Source organism: Sebastes umbrosus, chromosome 14 (genome assembly GCF_015220745.1).
Source record: "Sebastes umbrosus isolate fSebUmb1 chromosome 14, fSebUmb1.pri, whole genome shotgun sequence".
Taxonomy (NCBI): Eukaryota; Metazoa; Chordata; class Actinopteri; order Perciformes; family Sebastidae; genus Sebastes; species Sebastes umbrosus.
Window position 1 is genome coordinate 21,754,513 of NC_051282.1, and position 13,662 is coordinate 21,768,174.

The 13,662-nt window shown below is 40.5% G+C and overlaps 1 protein-coding gene and 1 non-coding gene across 7 annotated transcripts in view; one reads left to right on the plus strand and one right to left on the minus strand.

Annotated features, from left to right (window-relative positions):
- cacnb1 (calcium channel, voltage-dependent, beta 1 subunit) overlaps positions 1-13,662 on the plus strand; it is a 47,629-nt gene continuing 33,967 nt past the window's right edge. For 3 of the 6 annotated variants that reach the window (XM_037791499.1, XM_037791502.1, XM_037791503.1), the window contains exons 1-2: positions 3-259; positions 6,487-6,573. In XM_037791499.1, coding sequence (XP_037647427.1) covers positions 170-259; positions 6,487-6,573 — 177 coding nt within the window. In that variant the 5' untranslated portion in view covers positions 3-169. Of the gene's footprint in view, positions 260-6,486; positions 6,574-13,662 lie in introns of all 6 variants that reach the window. The other 3 variants (XM_037791500.1, XM_037791501.1, XM_037791498.1) reach the window with 2 other exon arrangements.
- Positions 5,786-5,857, minus strand: trnac-gca. Its single transcript has one exon. It is a non-coding gene; the product is annotated as a tRNA-Cys (tRNA).

Here is a 13,662-nt window from a genome sequence, read left to right on the forward strand (position 1 = left end):
TAGGCTGGAGGGAGGCAGCTGTTGCCATTATTTTACCAGCCTTTGCTCAGACACATCAGCGGCTTCACCCAACCCAGGGAAAAAAAAAAAAAAAGAAGAAGAAGATGAGTCCGTCGACACCATCATAAAAAACACGAAACTGAAAAATAGATTTTAAAAAGTTAAATCAATGGTACAGAAAAGTAGTATGTCCAGGACGCCTTCGACCTCAACCCAGGAGATCCAAATGGACATGTTCGACCATCATCCACACACACAGGTAAACGGAAGGAAAAAGCAGAAATATGTCATGTAAATATAATAAATAGACTGTAAACTATATGGTGCATTTATAGTATTTATAGTAATGTATGCGATGACGCTGAAGCGGTTTCACTTCTGCAGATTAACAGGTTGTTCTTGCAATTAAGTCGCCTTAATTCGCCTCTTCTGGAGTCTAAAATGCTGCTGCACTGATTCAAGCCTGGATTTTTAAGAGGATGCAAAATGGATTATAGGTGTTATGGATTTAGATGCATAATTTCATCCTTGCCCATGTAGTTGTGCTGGTTTTTAATAAGTGTCCATATGTGAAACAGTATGTGAGGACATGATGTAACGCTTGTTTTTATAGCTGTTCCTCATTGGGTCCTTTATGAAAAACCACGCCTTTGTTTAATTAATCATTAATTAGTAATGTAGTAGATGATACACCAGCTGGAGGAGAGAGATGCATGCAAAGAGGTGAAGTTTTCAAAACCTGACATGAATTAATGTGAGAATAAGAGGAAATATTCTCTCAACTTGGTGAAGTGTTTTTTTTTTTTCTCTACTTCTTTTTACAATTTTATCCTTATCCGATGGTGTCACTCTTTTTTACAGCTACTAATAGACTGTTAGGAAATGACATGATGTTGTGGGCATGTTTAGTCATAACAGTTTAAATGGATAAAAAAAAAAAAAAATGATGAGAATATCTAGAACAACACACCCACGCTGAGCTCAGTCATTGTCTCTCTGGAGAAGGAAAAAAAAAAGAAAATACTGTGCCACAGACAACCAACGCTTCAAACCATGCCAACTCTCCTTTCTCCTCCCACTCCTCCAAGCTCCTTCTCATCTCTCTCTTCCCCCTCAGCTCTCCAGATTCCTTCTGCATCCACTTTGAATGTCCCACTATCTCCATCCTGCTCGCACCATCTCACCTCGTCCTGTCTGTTTTTAGAAATCTTTATCTTGTGGCGAGAAACAGATGGACCCCCTCCTTGTGCCAGGCGGCGGGGCATGGTGTGTGTGTTTTGTGGCACCTCTGATCAATTAGATTTAAAGTTCATGCAGACCTGCAGCCGGTCATGCTGCTATGTGTATTTATAACTCTGCTGTGGAGAGACACGCAGGGAGCCGCATTTCTAATATCCTGAATAAGGAGACGGTTTGAGTTTTCTACCACAGAAGAAGAAATTGACTGTGGGGCCGAGAGCTGATCCGAATTCAGCGCCTGAGGGTCGCTTAGATTAAAGATTGTGTCAGTTGACCGCCGCCAGATTACAGATCAGGATCTCTGTGAGCAGAATAATGTGTGAATTGTATGTAATCCACGTAATTGTGAACCGGGAAGTATAAAGAGCGACAAACGCTGTTTAGGGAGGAGGTCGGGGTGGATGGTTGGGTCAAGAAATACCGGCGTTTTGCCAAGGAGACCGGTGTTCGTGTTCCGTGTGAAAGCACAAGTCAAAGTTGATTTATTTATCACGTAACTTCCGTACTTAAGTTACGCCACTTCCGGTGTTATTTTAACCCAAACTGCGCTATATTCCTAAACCTAACTAAGTAGTTTTGTTGCCTAAACCTAAACAAGTCAGTCTATTCATAAACCTAAGTAAGTAGTTTTTTTGAGCGGATATTGACACGTGCGTCACTTGTTGCTGGACATTTATAGGAAAACACATGGAAAATCCGTTGTTGAAAGTCGTGCTGAGTGCACGAAAAAAAGGGAAATTTGTGTCTATGTACACAAATCAAATAGATTCAATTTCGTGACTATTTCACAAACTGCCGTGAGACTGTGTTGACCTGCAATCAGTTCTTCTTCGCTTCTCTAAAACAGAAGTTGCCAGTGGCAGCCATGATACATCCAGGGCAACAGCACAGTGAAGGCTTCTGTTTGGGAGCAGTGAAGAAGATTTTTTTCTGGGTTGTTAAATTATTGTGCACCCCGGCACCCTCCAACCTGCCACCCTTCACCCTCCATGCTCCCTGATACTCAGTTTAAAGCCCCCTGCTCACACACACACAACACCCTTTAATTATACTCTTAATCTGGGAGGATGTTTACCAACAGGAAGCCTCTCCTCCCTACTTCCTCTGGCATTTCCCTGCCCTTTGCTGACAGGAACTCGCCCCATCATGGCTCCGATCGTAGAGACCCCTTTAAACACACACACACATCACGTTAATGTAATTGTTATCTTGCGACTTCGGAGCATATCATCCTCAAAAGAAACATAATTTTTTAACAATATAGGTCTTATTTTAGTAATTTAGCTATGGTCTCTTATCTGCTGCGATAACATTTTAATATACCAGCGAGATATCTGGTGTCACAGCAACATCTCCAGCAGGGCAAACATCCACCGTGTAATCATGTTATCTAGGTCACTTATTTGCAAATGAAAACTGAGGTGGACATAAAAACGATTACTTAAACTGTCCGTTGCCAACGTTCAGGTTTTGCAGAGCTACTTCCGGTTTCAACTTTGAGCTAACGGCCTTCATTTACCATACACTGCTGTGTTGATAGTAGCTTTGTAACTGCGTCGTGTTCATCTTTGTTTTCACTTCTAAATAATGAGCTTGTTTAGCTGAACTGGGGGGGTTGTTTACAACTTGTTTTATTTCTTGGTCGTGATGCACTCTCTGATATCAGCAATAAAGATGGTGAGTAAGAGCTCGTTCACACCAGAGATTTGTATCTGGATGAGGTGAAACACACATTGTATGTGTATCTGCTGCAGAAGGGATTGCGATCAGAATGACCTGCCGACATCTGGAGGAGGTTCACACGTGATCAGATCTCAATCAGGTGTAAATGTAATCTTTACATTTTGACTGTAAAGGATAGCTTCACAATTTTTCAAGTCTTAAAATAATAACAAAAATACAATAGTCAGATGCCTTTAAAAACACTAAGAGAGACTTTGCTTGCTGTTATCATACTGCTGTGTTCATACTGTCCATTAAATCCCTTCCTAATGCACTTTCAGTATAAGAAATGTGGGACAAAATCCACAAAGTCGTTTTGTTTATCTGAAGCTTTTATGCGGCTTCAGCAGTCATTTTACTATAACACTTTGTGTTTACCTGTTGAGCTGCAATGGAGAGATAGTACATTTACAAAAAAAGGGATTTTTGTACGGAAAAGGGTGTGGCTTTGGAAGACACCCTTTTGATTTGTCAAGCTCAGACTACTGGAACCTTATTTTAGTTTCAGATAAACGGTTTAATACATTTTTGCTCAGAAGGAGGACTGTGGATTTTGTTCCTCATCACTTGCATTGAAAGCACATTAGGAGGTGACCTTATGATGACCAATATGAACAGGAGGAAGGATTACATCGAACAAAATGTGCTACAACTAGACTGTAAGGGGATGAGGGGCGGGGTAATAGGGGGCTTCTACGTTCCTGCCTTGTGGCTTCACCCACTCCCGTATGACAACATTGTGAGCAGGTGTGTGAAGCCCCACACCTGGAGCTGATCTCCTCATCATGGGAGAATGAGGAGAGTCAATTATGTTAACAGCACCTCAGTTACATCTTTTATATCATCGCCTCAAGTTCAGCTTTAACATTAAAAGCCAGTAACTATACTTGCAGAAGTTTGCAGCACAGTAGTTGTTGTTGGGTGTATCGCAGTTAGTTTGCTGTTGGACATCCTGCTGTGTGTTCATCCTATCCATCAGCAGCAGGAAATCAAGCATGGCACACAGGGCTAGATATTATTTTTTGCGCTACGGGGTTTCAAAATAAATTCAGACGAATTCCATTTTTGGAGAGGAGTGTATAACAGATTTTTCTTTTGTATCTGTTAACACAGGTTAACAGGTGTCCAACCTCTTGGCCCGCAGTGTGTTTATGTTTACACCAGTTGGCGCTGGTGTAACAGCTAATGCTTGTTTGAAAGCAGGCAGGGCGGCGTCAGTCATCTCAGGGCCTCGGCCTGCCCTGTTGATGTGACAGTGATAACAAAATACTGAGTCGAGGAGGGATGACTGTTGACGGGTCGTTAACCTGTCACCGGATCTCTCCTGCTGATCCATGAACAGCCGTATACAGACATGTGGACAGGTTTGAAGCAGCTGCTGCTCGGTAATATTCAGTGTTTACTCGGGCGGACAGGATGTGTGTGCAGGTTAGAGAGGACGGGGGGCTGGTTGGTTTACCAAAAGTGTGTTAACAGTTGTGGATAGAGACAGACACCAAACAGTTCATATGTCTACTAAAGCATCTCTGCAAAGAGAATAGAGTTCATGCTAGGGTATTATTTCTTACCTTTCAGGCAGCCATTGGTTTCTCTCCATGTCAGTATTAGGGCTGGGTATCATTTGAAAATGACTGATACTGGTGGAAATACAGTTTGGTTACAGATAACCTACTTTTTTCAAAACCACGTCCATGTTTCTCTGCAAAGCCGGTCTTTTTCAGTTCCCAAAATATGCCACAATCTCTCAATGCATCAGTTATGCATGTTGTCTTTACACAGTCAGCCACACACAGGGGAGGTTCAAGTAAAGTGTTAGCTACTTAAGCAAAGTTAGAGCAGAAAATATCTTGTCAAAGATATCTAGGTACCCCTCAGCATTTGATTTGGGCTCAGTGGTGGCGTGTCAAGTTTCCACTTGTTACATGCATACAGTCACTTTTCCGAATATACTTCCAACGTAGGTTTACTGAGTTTTTAGGTTTACTTGCGCAACAAAACTACTTGGTTAGGCTTAGGAAAAGATTGTGATTTGGTTTGAAATAAGTACGTAGAATAACTATGCTTGTTACGCAACTGACATTAGAAAAGTCAGAAAGTTACGGACCCGAAGAGCGGTCTCCTGGGTGGAAGTCCTGTGTTTGTTTGACTCGTCCATCCCCAGCGTGGACTTTCTCTTTATTCTTAATCTGTTAGTTGTTCTGACCGTCTAATAATGACATGGATGGGTTTACATTGAAGTTAGCCTGGTGCATCCCGTACAGACGCTAAAGGGTGCCTCGGTGGGTTGGTATCAGACGCCAAGAGGCGCTGACCAAGCCGCGATACTTGATGAAAGAAAACCAGGGCTGAAACAATTAATCGATTAGTTGATTGACAGAAAATCATCATCATCAACAATTTTAATCATCAAGTATTCTTTAAAATCATTTATCAAGAGAAAATATAAAATACTTTTTGGCTCAAATTTGCCACTTCTTTGCTCTTCTTTTCTCATTTGCATCGCTAGAAATTGAATATATTTTGGTTTTGAACAGCTTGTTGGACAAAACAAGCAATGTGAAAACATCACCTTGAGCTTTGTCAACTGTAATGGCTAATTTTTACTATTTTCTGACATCAAGAATCAACCAATTCCTCAAAAACAAAGTCAACAGAATAATCATTGATGAAAATAATTGTTAGTTGCAGTCCTAAAGAAAAGCAGTGGCTGTCTGGAAGGAAGAATCAGTATCTATATATATATATATAGCATGATTAACATGATATGGTCCTTAAAATCTGTGCTGTTTATAGATACTTGAAACATGTGATGTGACAGAAAAGCAGGGGGCATCCGGATTTGAACCGGGGACCTCTTGATCTGCAGTCAAATGCTCTACCACTGAGCTATACCCCCTGTGGTTAACCTGTGGGTGAGCCACAAACAGGCAGGTGTGTATGGGGTCATGGTGTATATTAAACATGTTCTGTAAATGCAGTAACATGTACACATTTTGTATGTTAATCCTCGATGTTTATTTCTAATTATCTCAACCAGCAGCTCTCTTTTTATTTAACGCTGAAAGAACAACACAGCCAGTCTCCCGATGAGCCTCCAACAAATGTGATTAGTCGGCATTGTGTAACCATGGCGATGTGGGCAGGGTGGGCTCATAATGTAATGTGTGGCCTCTGCCCAACCCGGATAGGCCGTTTGCCAGGAGTCTGCCAATCAGATTACAAGGTCCCAGTTTGCATCAGAACATGAAAAATGACAAGTAATGAAGGCCGTTGGTGGACACGCTGGACGCATTTACTCTCTGGTCCACTTCCTCCTCAGTCTGAGACTCGAGCTGCGTTATCTCTGGTTCCATCTGACTGCCTGATCGTATTCAGAAGCTTTTATATGACAAATGTTAACTGCCGTCATGCTCCCTGGAAACAAGGTTTTCTACGAGATATGTCAGGATAAGTTATTACGGAGCAACTCAATTAAACTTTTTGTGTTTTTCTCTCTCCTTTGCCCTCCAACCTCTCCATGTCCAGGGAAAGTATGGCAAGAGGAAGAGCCGATTTAAGCGCTCAGATGGAAGCACCTCTTCTGACACCACCTCGAACAGCTTCGTCCGACAGGTAACATTTCACACTTAATCCTTCCTCCAGACCGCTAATCCAGGAGCTAGACTGAGCCTCAGCGTCATTTTATTTAATGAAGAATCATATGAAAGTTTAATGGAGTCAAAGTGAGGTCTCTTAATGCTGGGAATTAAGCGGCTCCATATGTACAGTAGGTTAATTATTATTTTTGACTTTTTAATTTTTCTCTCAAATCCAACTTTTACAATTTATACATTCATGAAGTAAAAATAATCTTTGCAGTAGGGATGAAGCGATTAGATGATTAATCGATGAGTCGATCGACATGAAAGTATTCTTTGATGATTTGATAATGATTAATCATTTAAGTCATTTATCGAGCAAGAAATGCCAAACATTTGCTATTTCCAGTTTCTCAAAACGTGAGAGGAGTTACTGCTTTTCTCTGTTTTAGATCATTGAAAAAATATATAAATAGATAGAATATACAGTAGAAACCTCTTAAAGTGATCACGTCTGTCCGGGTCAAACTGATCACTATGATCTATGATGACTATTATAAGCAATTTTTTTATTATTTATTTATTTATCATGCAGATTACCATCAAATTAACATTAGTACATTTATTACATGAATATAAAGTAATGAAACAGACAGCTTTGCTATTTACTAAATTTCACTGTTATTTTATTTTGAACGCTTTTCAAATTACAGTACTGTATGAATTAAATTACCATACTGTGTATAATTCAAATGCACTATAACACAGTTCAGTACTGTATACAACATACAGTAGCTCAAATGATAATAAGGCCATTTCCTAAAACAGCATTGTGCTGTTTAAAAATACAGAAATGTCAGTAATGTAAATAGGTTACTAAGCCACAGCTTGGTGGTGTAAAAAAAAATAAACCGAATCAATGCCTAGTATAAAACCAGTAGTAATAATAGTAGTAGTAGTAGTAGCAGAAGAACCAAAATGAACACGGTAAGCGGACTACTTGATTACTATAAGCAAGTTATTTATTTGTATAGGAATGATTCTGTCTCAAGCTTTTGATCACTGTAAGCGGTTTCCACTGTATTTGTAGAAGCAATTTGAACCTCTGTCTCTTTGAATTTGTGAATTTCTTAGACCAAACAAGTAATCTATTAATCATAAAAAAACATCAGCCACTTATTTTATCAAAGCTAATAACAATATATGATGACCATGACCATTTACAGAAACAAGTTTCCCAAAAAGAGTCTTGAAAATCTCATTTATCCACCTGTGTGTTTCAACACCCATACTACCATACTCTTTAGTATGCCAGAAAAATATTTAGTATGTTCAAATAATACATAGTATGTCAAATGCAGTATGCCAAATATCTGGTCGCATTTTGCAGCCAGCGTGCTTTTCAGGCTATAATCCTCTACGCGGCAGATATATGAGCAAGATGGTCAAAGTTCAAGACGCAATGTTATGATGAAGTATGTACATATATATAAAAGTAAAAAGAAAAAGTATGCAATTTGGAACGTAGCTTAAGTCAGATGTTAATGTTTTTTCATTTCAAAACAACTGGATTCTGAGCCTCTTAACATTTTTTGGTTTCTGGAGCATTAGCAAATGTTTTACGGTGTAATTTGCATTGTTAGTTGTGCCGACAGTAAAAATCTGCTGCAAGAGAAACTATATGTCATTGATGTGATATGACCAAGCTCACTTCAAAGAGCAAATATAATGAGTATCAAACAATAATGAAGTTTATAATTCTAGGGTTGCCCTCTCTTAGCCGATTAGTCGACTAATTGGTCGTTTTGGTTTTAGTTGACTAAGATTTCTTCAGTTGATTAGTCCTTTTTTTTATGCTTTTTCATGCTGAATGACTCATTTCCAAGAAACGTATGAGCACATCTCTGGGAAACACAAGATTTAATGTGGTGCTTTTGTGTGATGCTTTGAGGAGAAACTCAGTTTTACAGATCTGTCGATTAAATCAACCGATCGATTAGTCAACAAAATGAGTGTTAGTCGACTAAGAATTTCTTTGGTTGAGAGCAGCCCTAATGAAGCCATAAGTGTAATGCAGAAAGTCTGAAGCATGCACATAAGATGCTGAAGGAACAAGTATAATCTTTAAAAATAATAAACTTAAACCTGATCTTACTGTGGAGTGTAAGGGGTTTCATTTGCCCCGCTCACTGTTAGCTGTTACCTGTTATTACCACGTCAGTTATCAACCCAGTTCATCTGCTACGTCGCAGTCCTTTGCAGATTTCTCCACCGTGAAACCTTTTATTTTCTTGTCTGTATATTCTCTTCTTGAAAGGCGTATCTCTCCCTCTCTTCACCTGGTTGTTTGTCACACACATCCCACTTACTGTACTGTCTCTCACACACTTAAATGACTTTGATAACATCTCTGGTAACAACGGTAGAACCCCTGTGACTACAGCTACACAGCTTCATTGTCAAAGAGCTGAGAGACATCAGCAGAAATTCCTCCGAGGCTCTGATGGTAATTATTAGTCCTCATGTGTCAGACTCACCCCCTGACTCTGACTCCACCCTGGTTCGTAGGTGTAGATTGATCGGCTCTGTCAGAAGGAGCTGGTGAAACCTGTCAGTTGTCCGGCTAAAAGAACGGGTCAAGAACCCTCTCTTCGTCAGACAGGAACACTTCCTCTCCTTCAGGAGGCGGGGTTAAAGCATCAGACGCTCGTGACCCGCGCCGCGGTCCTCCCTGGACATGACATTTCTCAAAGCGACGCCGTGTGGCAGCTAAATGAGTCCTCCTTTTTCGTCTGACCTCTTCATTTGTGAGAGGAAATGATTTGCCCTCGTGCTGAATGACATTTACCTGTTCAGTACCGGTGTTGCTTTTAAAAAAGAATGAAGAAACGCTGTTGGTGAACACAGGGAGCTGAACTCTCCCGTGGTTTCTAAAGGTTAGCTGCATCCTCGCCTACACACATCACCCTTCCCACTGCCTTGTCCTTCATTAACACTGCGACTCTGCTTGCCGAAGGACCACGTGCATCGGGGCCTGCAGGTTCGGCAGGTTTCATAATCGCTCACACTGTATGAGGAACTCATTACCCGCCGTAGTAAGGATGACTTAACGCTTCCTCAGATAAATGTTCTCCACTGTCTCATGCTGTTGCACAGCGTTTCACTCATCAAGGCTAGCAGGGGAAGGAGCGGAGTGGAAAACGCTGCAAATAAACCAAAAATTCTGGGTGTTTCTACACGTGAACGCAATTTCTGAAACCATGTTAAGATTTTTAAAACCGTCTTTAATCACAGAAAAAGAAGCACACGGGCGCCCTATAGGTTTTTGTCCATGCAGCCTTTTTTTAGCCTCCTTGAACAACTCAAAGCAGAGCCCTGTATAGGCTTTACAGTCTCACACACACCTACGCGAGAGCAGGCTCACACTCACCACACACACACACACACACAAATACACGAGAGCCACAATCAGCCAACGGTAGAGCTGGCTGGTACACTCAGCCTGGTTTCCATGGCAACCGGGCCACTGAATCTCCCTCTGTGTGCAGGCACAGTGGGATGGAGAGACGAAGGAGAGGATGTTTAGATGGGTTTGTGTTTGTGTGCGTGAGCGTCTCTGTGTGTGTGGTGTGTGTGTGGGTGCAGCCTACGTGTTTGTGCAGCGCTGGTGTGTGTGTGTTGAGTCCAACAACAACACACTCCGTCTTCCGTCAGAGACTGTCTGCTGCTGCTGCTGCTGCTGTGTACAATAGGTAACATGATGTATGCTTCCAGGAGTATGTGGTGAACAAATTGATTTTGACTTCAAATGTTATATTTGCCCTCTTATAAACTGAATCTGTAGTGTGTTTTATTATTAACTGCTAGAGCACACACATGCTCGCAGTGTAGCATCATGACATAAAATCAAATCAGAGGGGCTGTCATGACGAACACATAACAGCTGTGTCCCAGTTCAGTGGCTTCACCGAGAACCACAGAGGAGGCTCCTACAGAAGGCCTCATGAAGACAAAAACTAGTCATTTGAAATTGCAGAGAACGTGTTATTATCTCCTAACCTCTTTGATACCAACATTTATATTACAAGATGCAACATTTCTCTTCAACACTTCACCAAAACATAACGGATAAGTAGAGAATATGTATCAAACTTTAATATTAATCACACAGCGTTAACGTAACTTCCATTTCTCTGTTCTGCCCTGTAATCAACAATATACTCAGGCTGATAACATGAACAAACAGTGTTCATGCTGGGCAATAATTAGACTCTGCAGCAGATTTTGCAGTGGTCCACTTAATGTAATACAACACAGATGTCAAGTATCAATCTTTTAATATATAAACTATTAACCTTTACAATCTGACGGCCTGCCGCTATTCTGTCTTTCAGAGGTTGTAGTGGGTTCAGTCTTAAAGCTAGAGTGAAGATAGAGTACTGGTATCATGAAACTAAAAATACTATGAAATCCATTGGTCATGTTGATTGGATCATGTCATATTAGCTCGTCGGGAAAAACGCTAGATAACGCTTACGTTTATGTTACGCTAAATTTTGCAGAAGAAAAACGGGCATGACCATTTTCAAAAAGGTTCCTTGACCTCTGACCTCAAGGTATGTGAATGAAAACTCTGAGATGAACAGAGTGAAAACTGGATCTTATTTGATAAAACTGCATAATTTGCTGTTGAAAAAATGTAATAAATCGCAATAAATCATATCGTAGTGTTTAAAACTGCAATAAGATCGTATTGTGACTAAAGATCGTGATAATATCATATCATATCGTGGAGCCTCGTCGTGGTGATTCTCACCCCTAATACTGAGTGTAGAAAAAGAAAGTGTGCACTCTTAATTTGAGCAAAATACATGCTTAGTTTCACTGTCACAGTTTGAGAAGTCTTTGAAATGAGGCAGGACAAGTGGATAAAATGTGGATGACTGAGCCTCTAAATCCGGACACAGCAAATAATAGCTCAATTTAAAACTGTTAATCAATCTAAACCCGTTTGTGCAATACTTTTCCTAGAGATTAAGGTGACAACTACCAACCATAATCTGCAACGTCCCTGGTGCCCTTTTTCACCAGATCTGCAACATGCAACCTGCGATCTTGACTAATCAACTTGCAACCCATGCACAAGCATGCAACAGTCCTTGCAAATTTAACCGCAATTTGCGAGTGGAAATCATTTGTGAAACTGCAACCATTTGCCATCTGCATGTAAGCAGTGCTTGCAAATTGCATTTGTGAAAAATTCAAATCAGACTGGAGATCTTTGTTGCATGTTGTTCCCCATCACTCCATACTGATATCTCTCTACTAAAGGCTTAAACACTCAAGTTAAATAGATATAGAATAGATTCTAAGTGGTGTAATTTACAAGGTGTAAAAACCCTGTGGTAAAGATTAAACATTTTAGAAATTGAATAACTCAAATGCTTGTTTTAAGAAACATAATTTCCCCCCGGCCCCATCGCTCCATAGACGAGATGTGTCTCAGCATTGCTGCCATATGTGAAATGTCTGGAGGGTTTAGATGCTGAAGAGAGACGAGCGGTCCTCCTGTCAGTCCTGAATCCCAGCAGAGCCCCCAGTTGCTGCTGCGTCTGGCGGCGCGAGGACCCGACTGGTGGGTCTGCCAGCAGCTCTCCATTTATTCACCTTCCCCATGCTGACTGTGTTGTCATCAGCTGCTAATATAAGAGAGGAGGAGGCGGTCAGGTGTGTAGCCATGGAGAAGCCCCTTTCATTGTGTCAGAGGTCGCCCTCTAGTGGACACACTGGGCCCCCAACACCAACCACACCTATCTGCCAGTACATCGCTCTCCTTTAGCCTTTTTATTTGTCCTAATTCCAGACAACATGCTAATTTAAATACGTTTTTTTGCAATCAGTATACAAGAAGTAAATGCATGTTTGTAATAAAGTAGCTGACCATTTTGGATTGTGTGCAACATATAGTTGGTAGATATGTAGACCTGTTAATCCCTCGTAGGGCTGGATTAAAAAAAAAAGATTAATTACGCTTTTTATTTGAATGAATTGAACATTGAATATAAAAATCCTGAGATCGTTCTTTGCATTTCTTTCATTATCTTTCATTTCATCTGCGACTAATGATTATTATTTGATTATCGATTAATCTGCCGACTATTTTCTAGATTAGTCGATTGACAATAAAATGTCCATTTTCCAGTTTCTCAAAGTCCAAGGTGATGTCTTTTAATGTCTTGGTATGTCCAAAACCCAGTTTAATATGATATAAAACAGAGAAAAGCAAGAAATATTCATATTTGTGAGGCTGAAAACAGGCTAAATAACTTTAAAGATTAACCGATTATCAAAATAGATCGACTAATCGTTGCACCTCTATTTCTGAGTTAAAGTGTGTACATCCGCGCTAAATGTTATGTGCTGACAGGGGTTACTTGTTGTAAGTGGTTCAGTTAGGGCTGTATGATGTGTAAAATGTCTACTTTGTGGAAATCAAGTCTTCAAAAAGGTTATTTTAACAGATTGAAACTTAGACGACAGCTGGCTGTATTAACCGCTTTGAGTCTCAACAGTCTCGTAAACTGTGAATAGTTACAGTCTGTACTGAACAGCCGCAGTTTACAGGACTGTTTTGACTTGGGATTGTTAGCTGACTGGCTATTTAGACATCATATCTACGAGACTGAAAACAGACTGATCTGAGCTCTCCGTTTGTGTTTGTCGAGGAGATACTATCTCTGGCTATGCAGCCGTGGAAGTGAATTGGATTGTACTTTATTCAGTCTGTCCCTGCTGGGTAGCTAACGCTGGCTAGCCAGCTGTCTGCAGATATCACAACACAAACAGTGCAGATGAATTAGTAAACAGACTTGTTTGACAGTTTCTGCCCTGTTTGTGCTCAAAGTGATGATTAAAGTGAATATTTAGTTGAAGCATCTTGTGCTGACACATAGGCCTAAAGAAATATAGATATAGACAGTTTTATAACCAGGAAATGTGTTTACAGTTTAGCCTATGATGTGCTCTTTACACAACTGTTCACTCCGTCCTGGGAGACGGATTCCTCTTCTGTTGCTCTTCCTGAGGTCTCTTCCATTTTTTCCCTGTTAAAGAGTTTTCATTT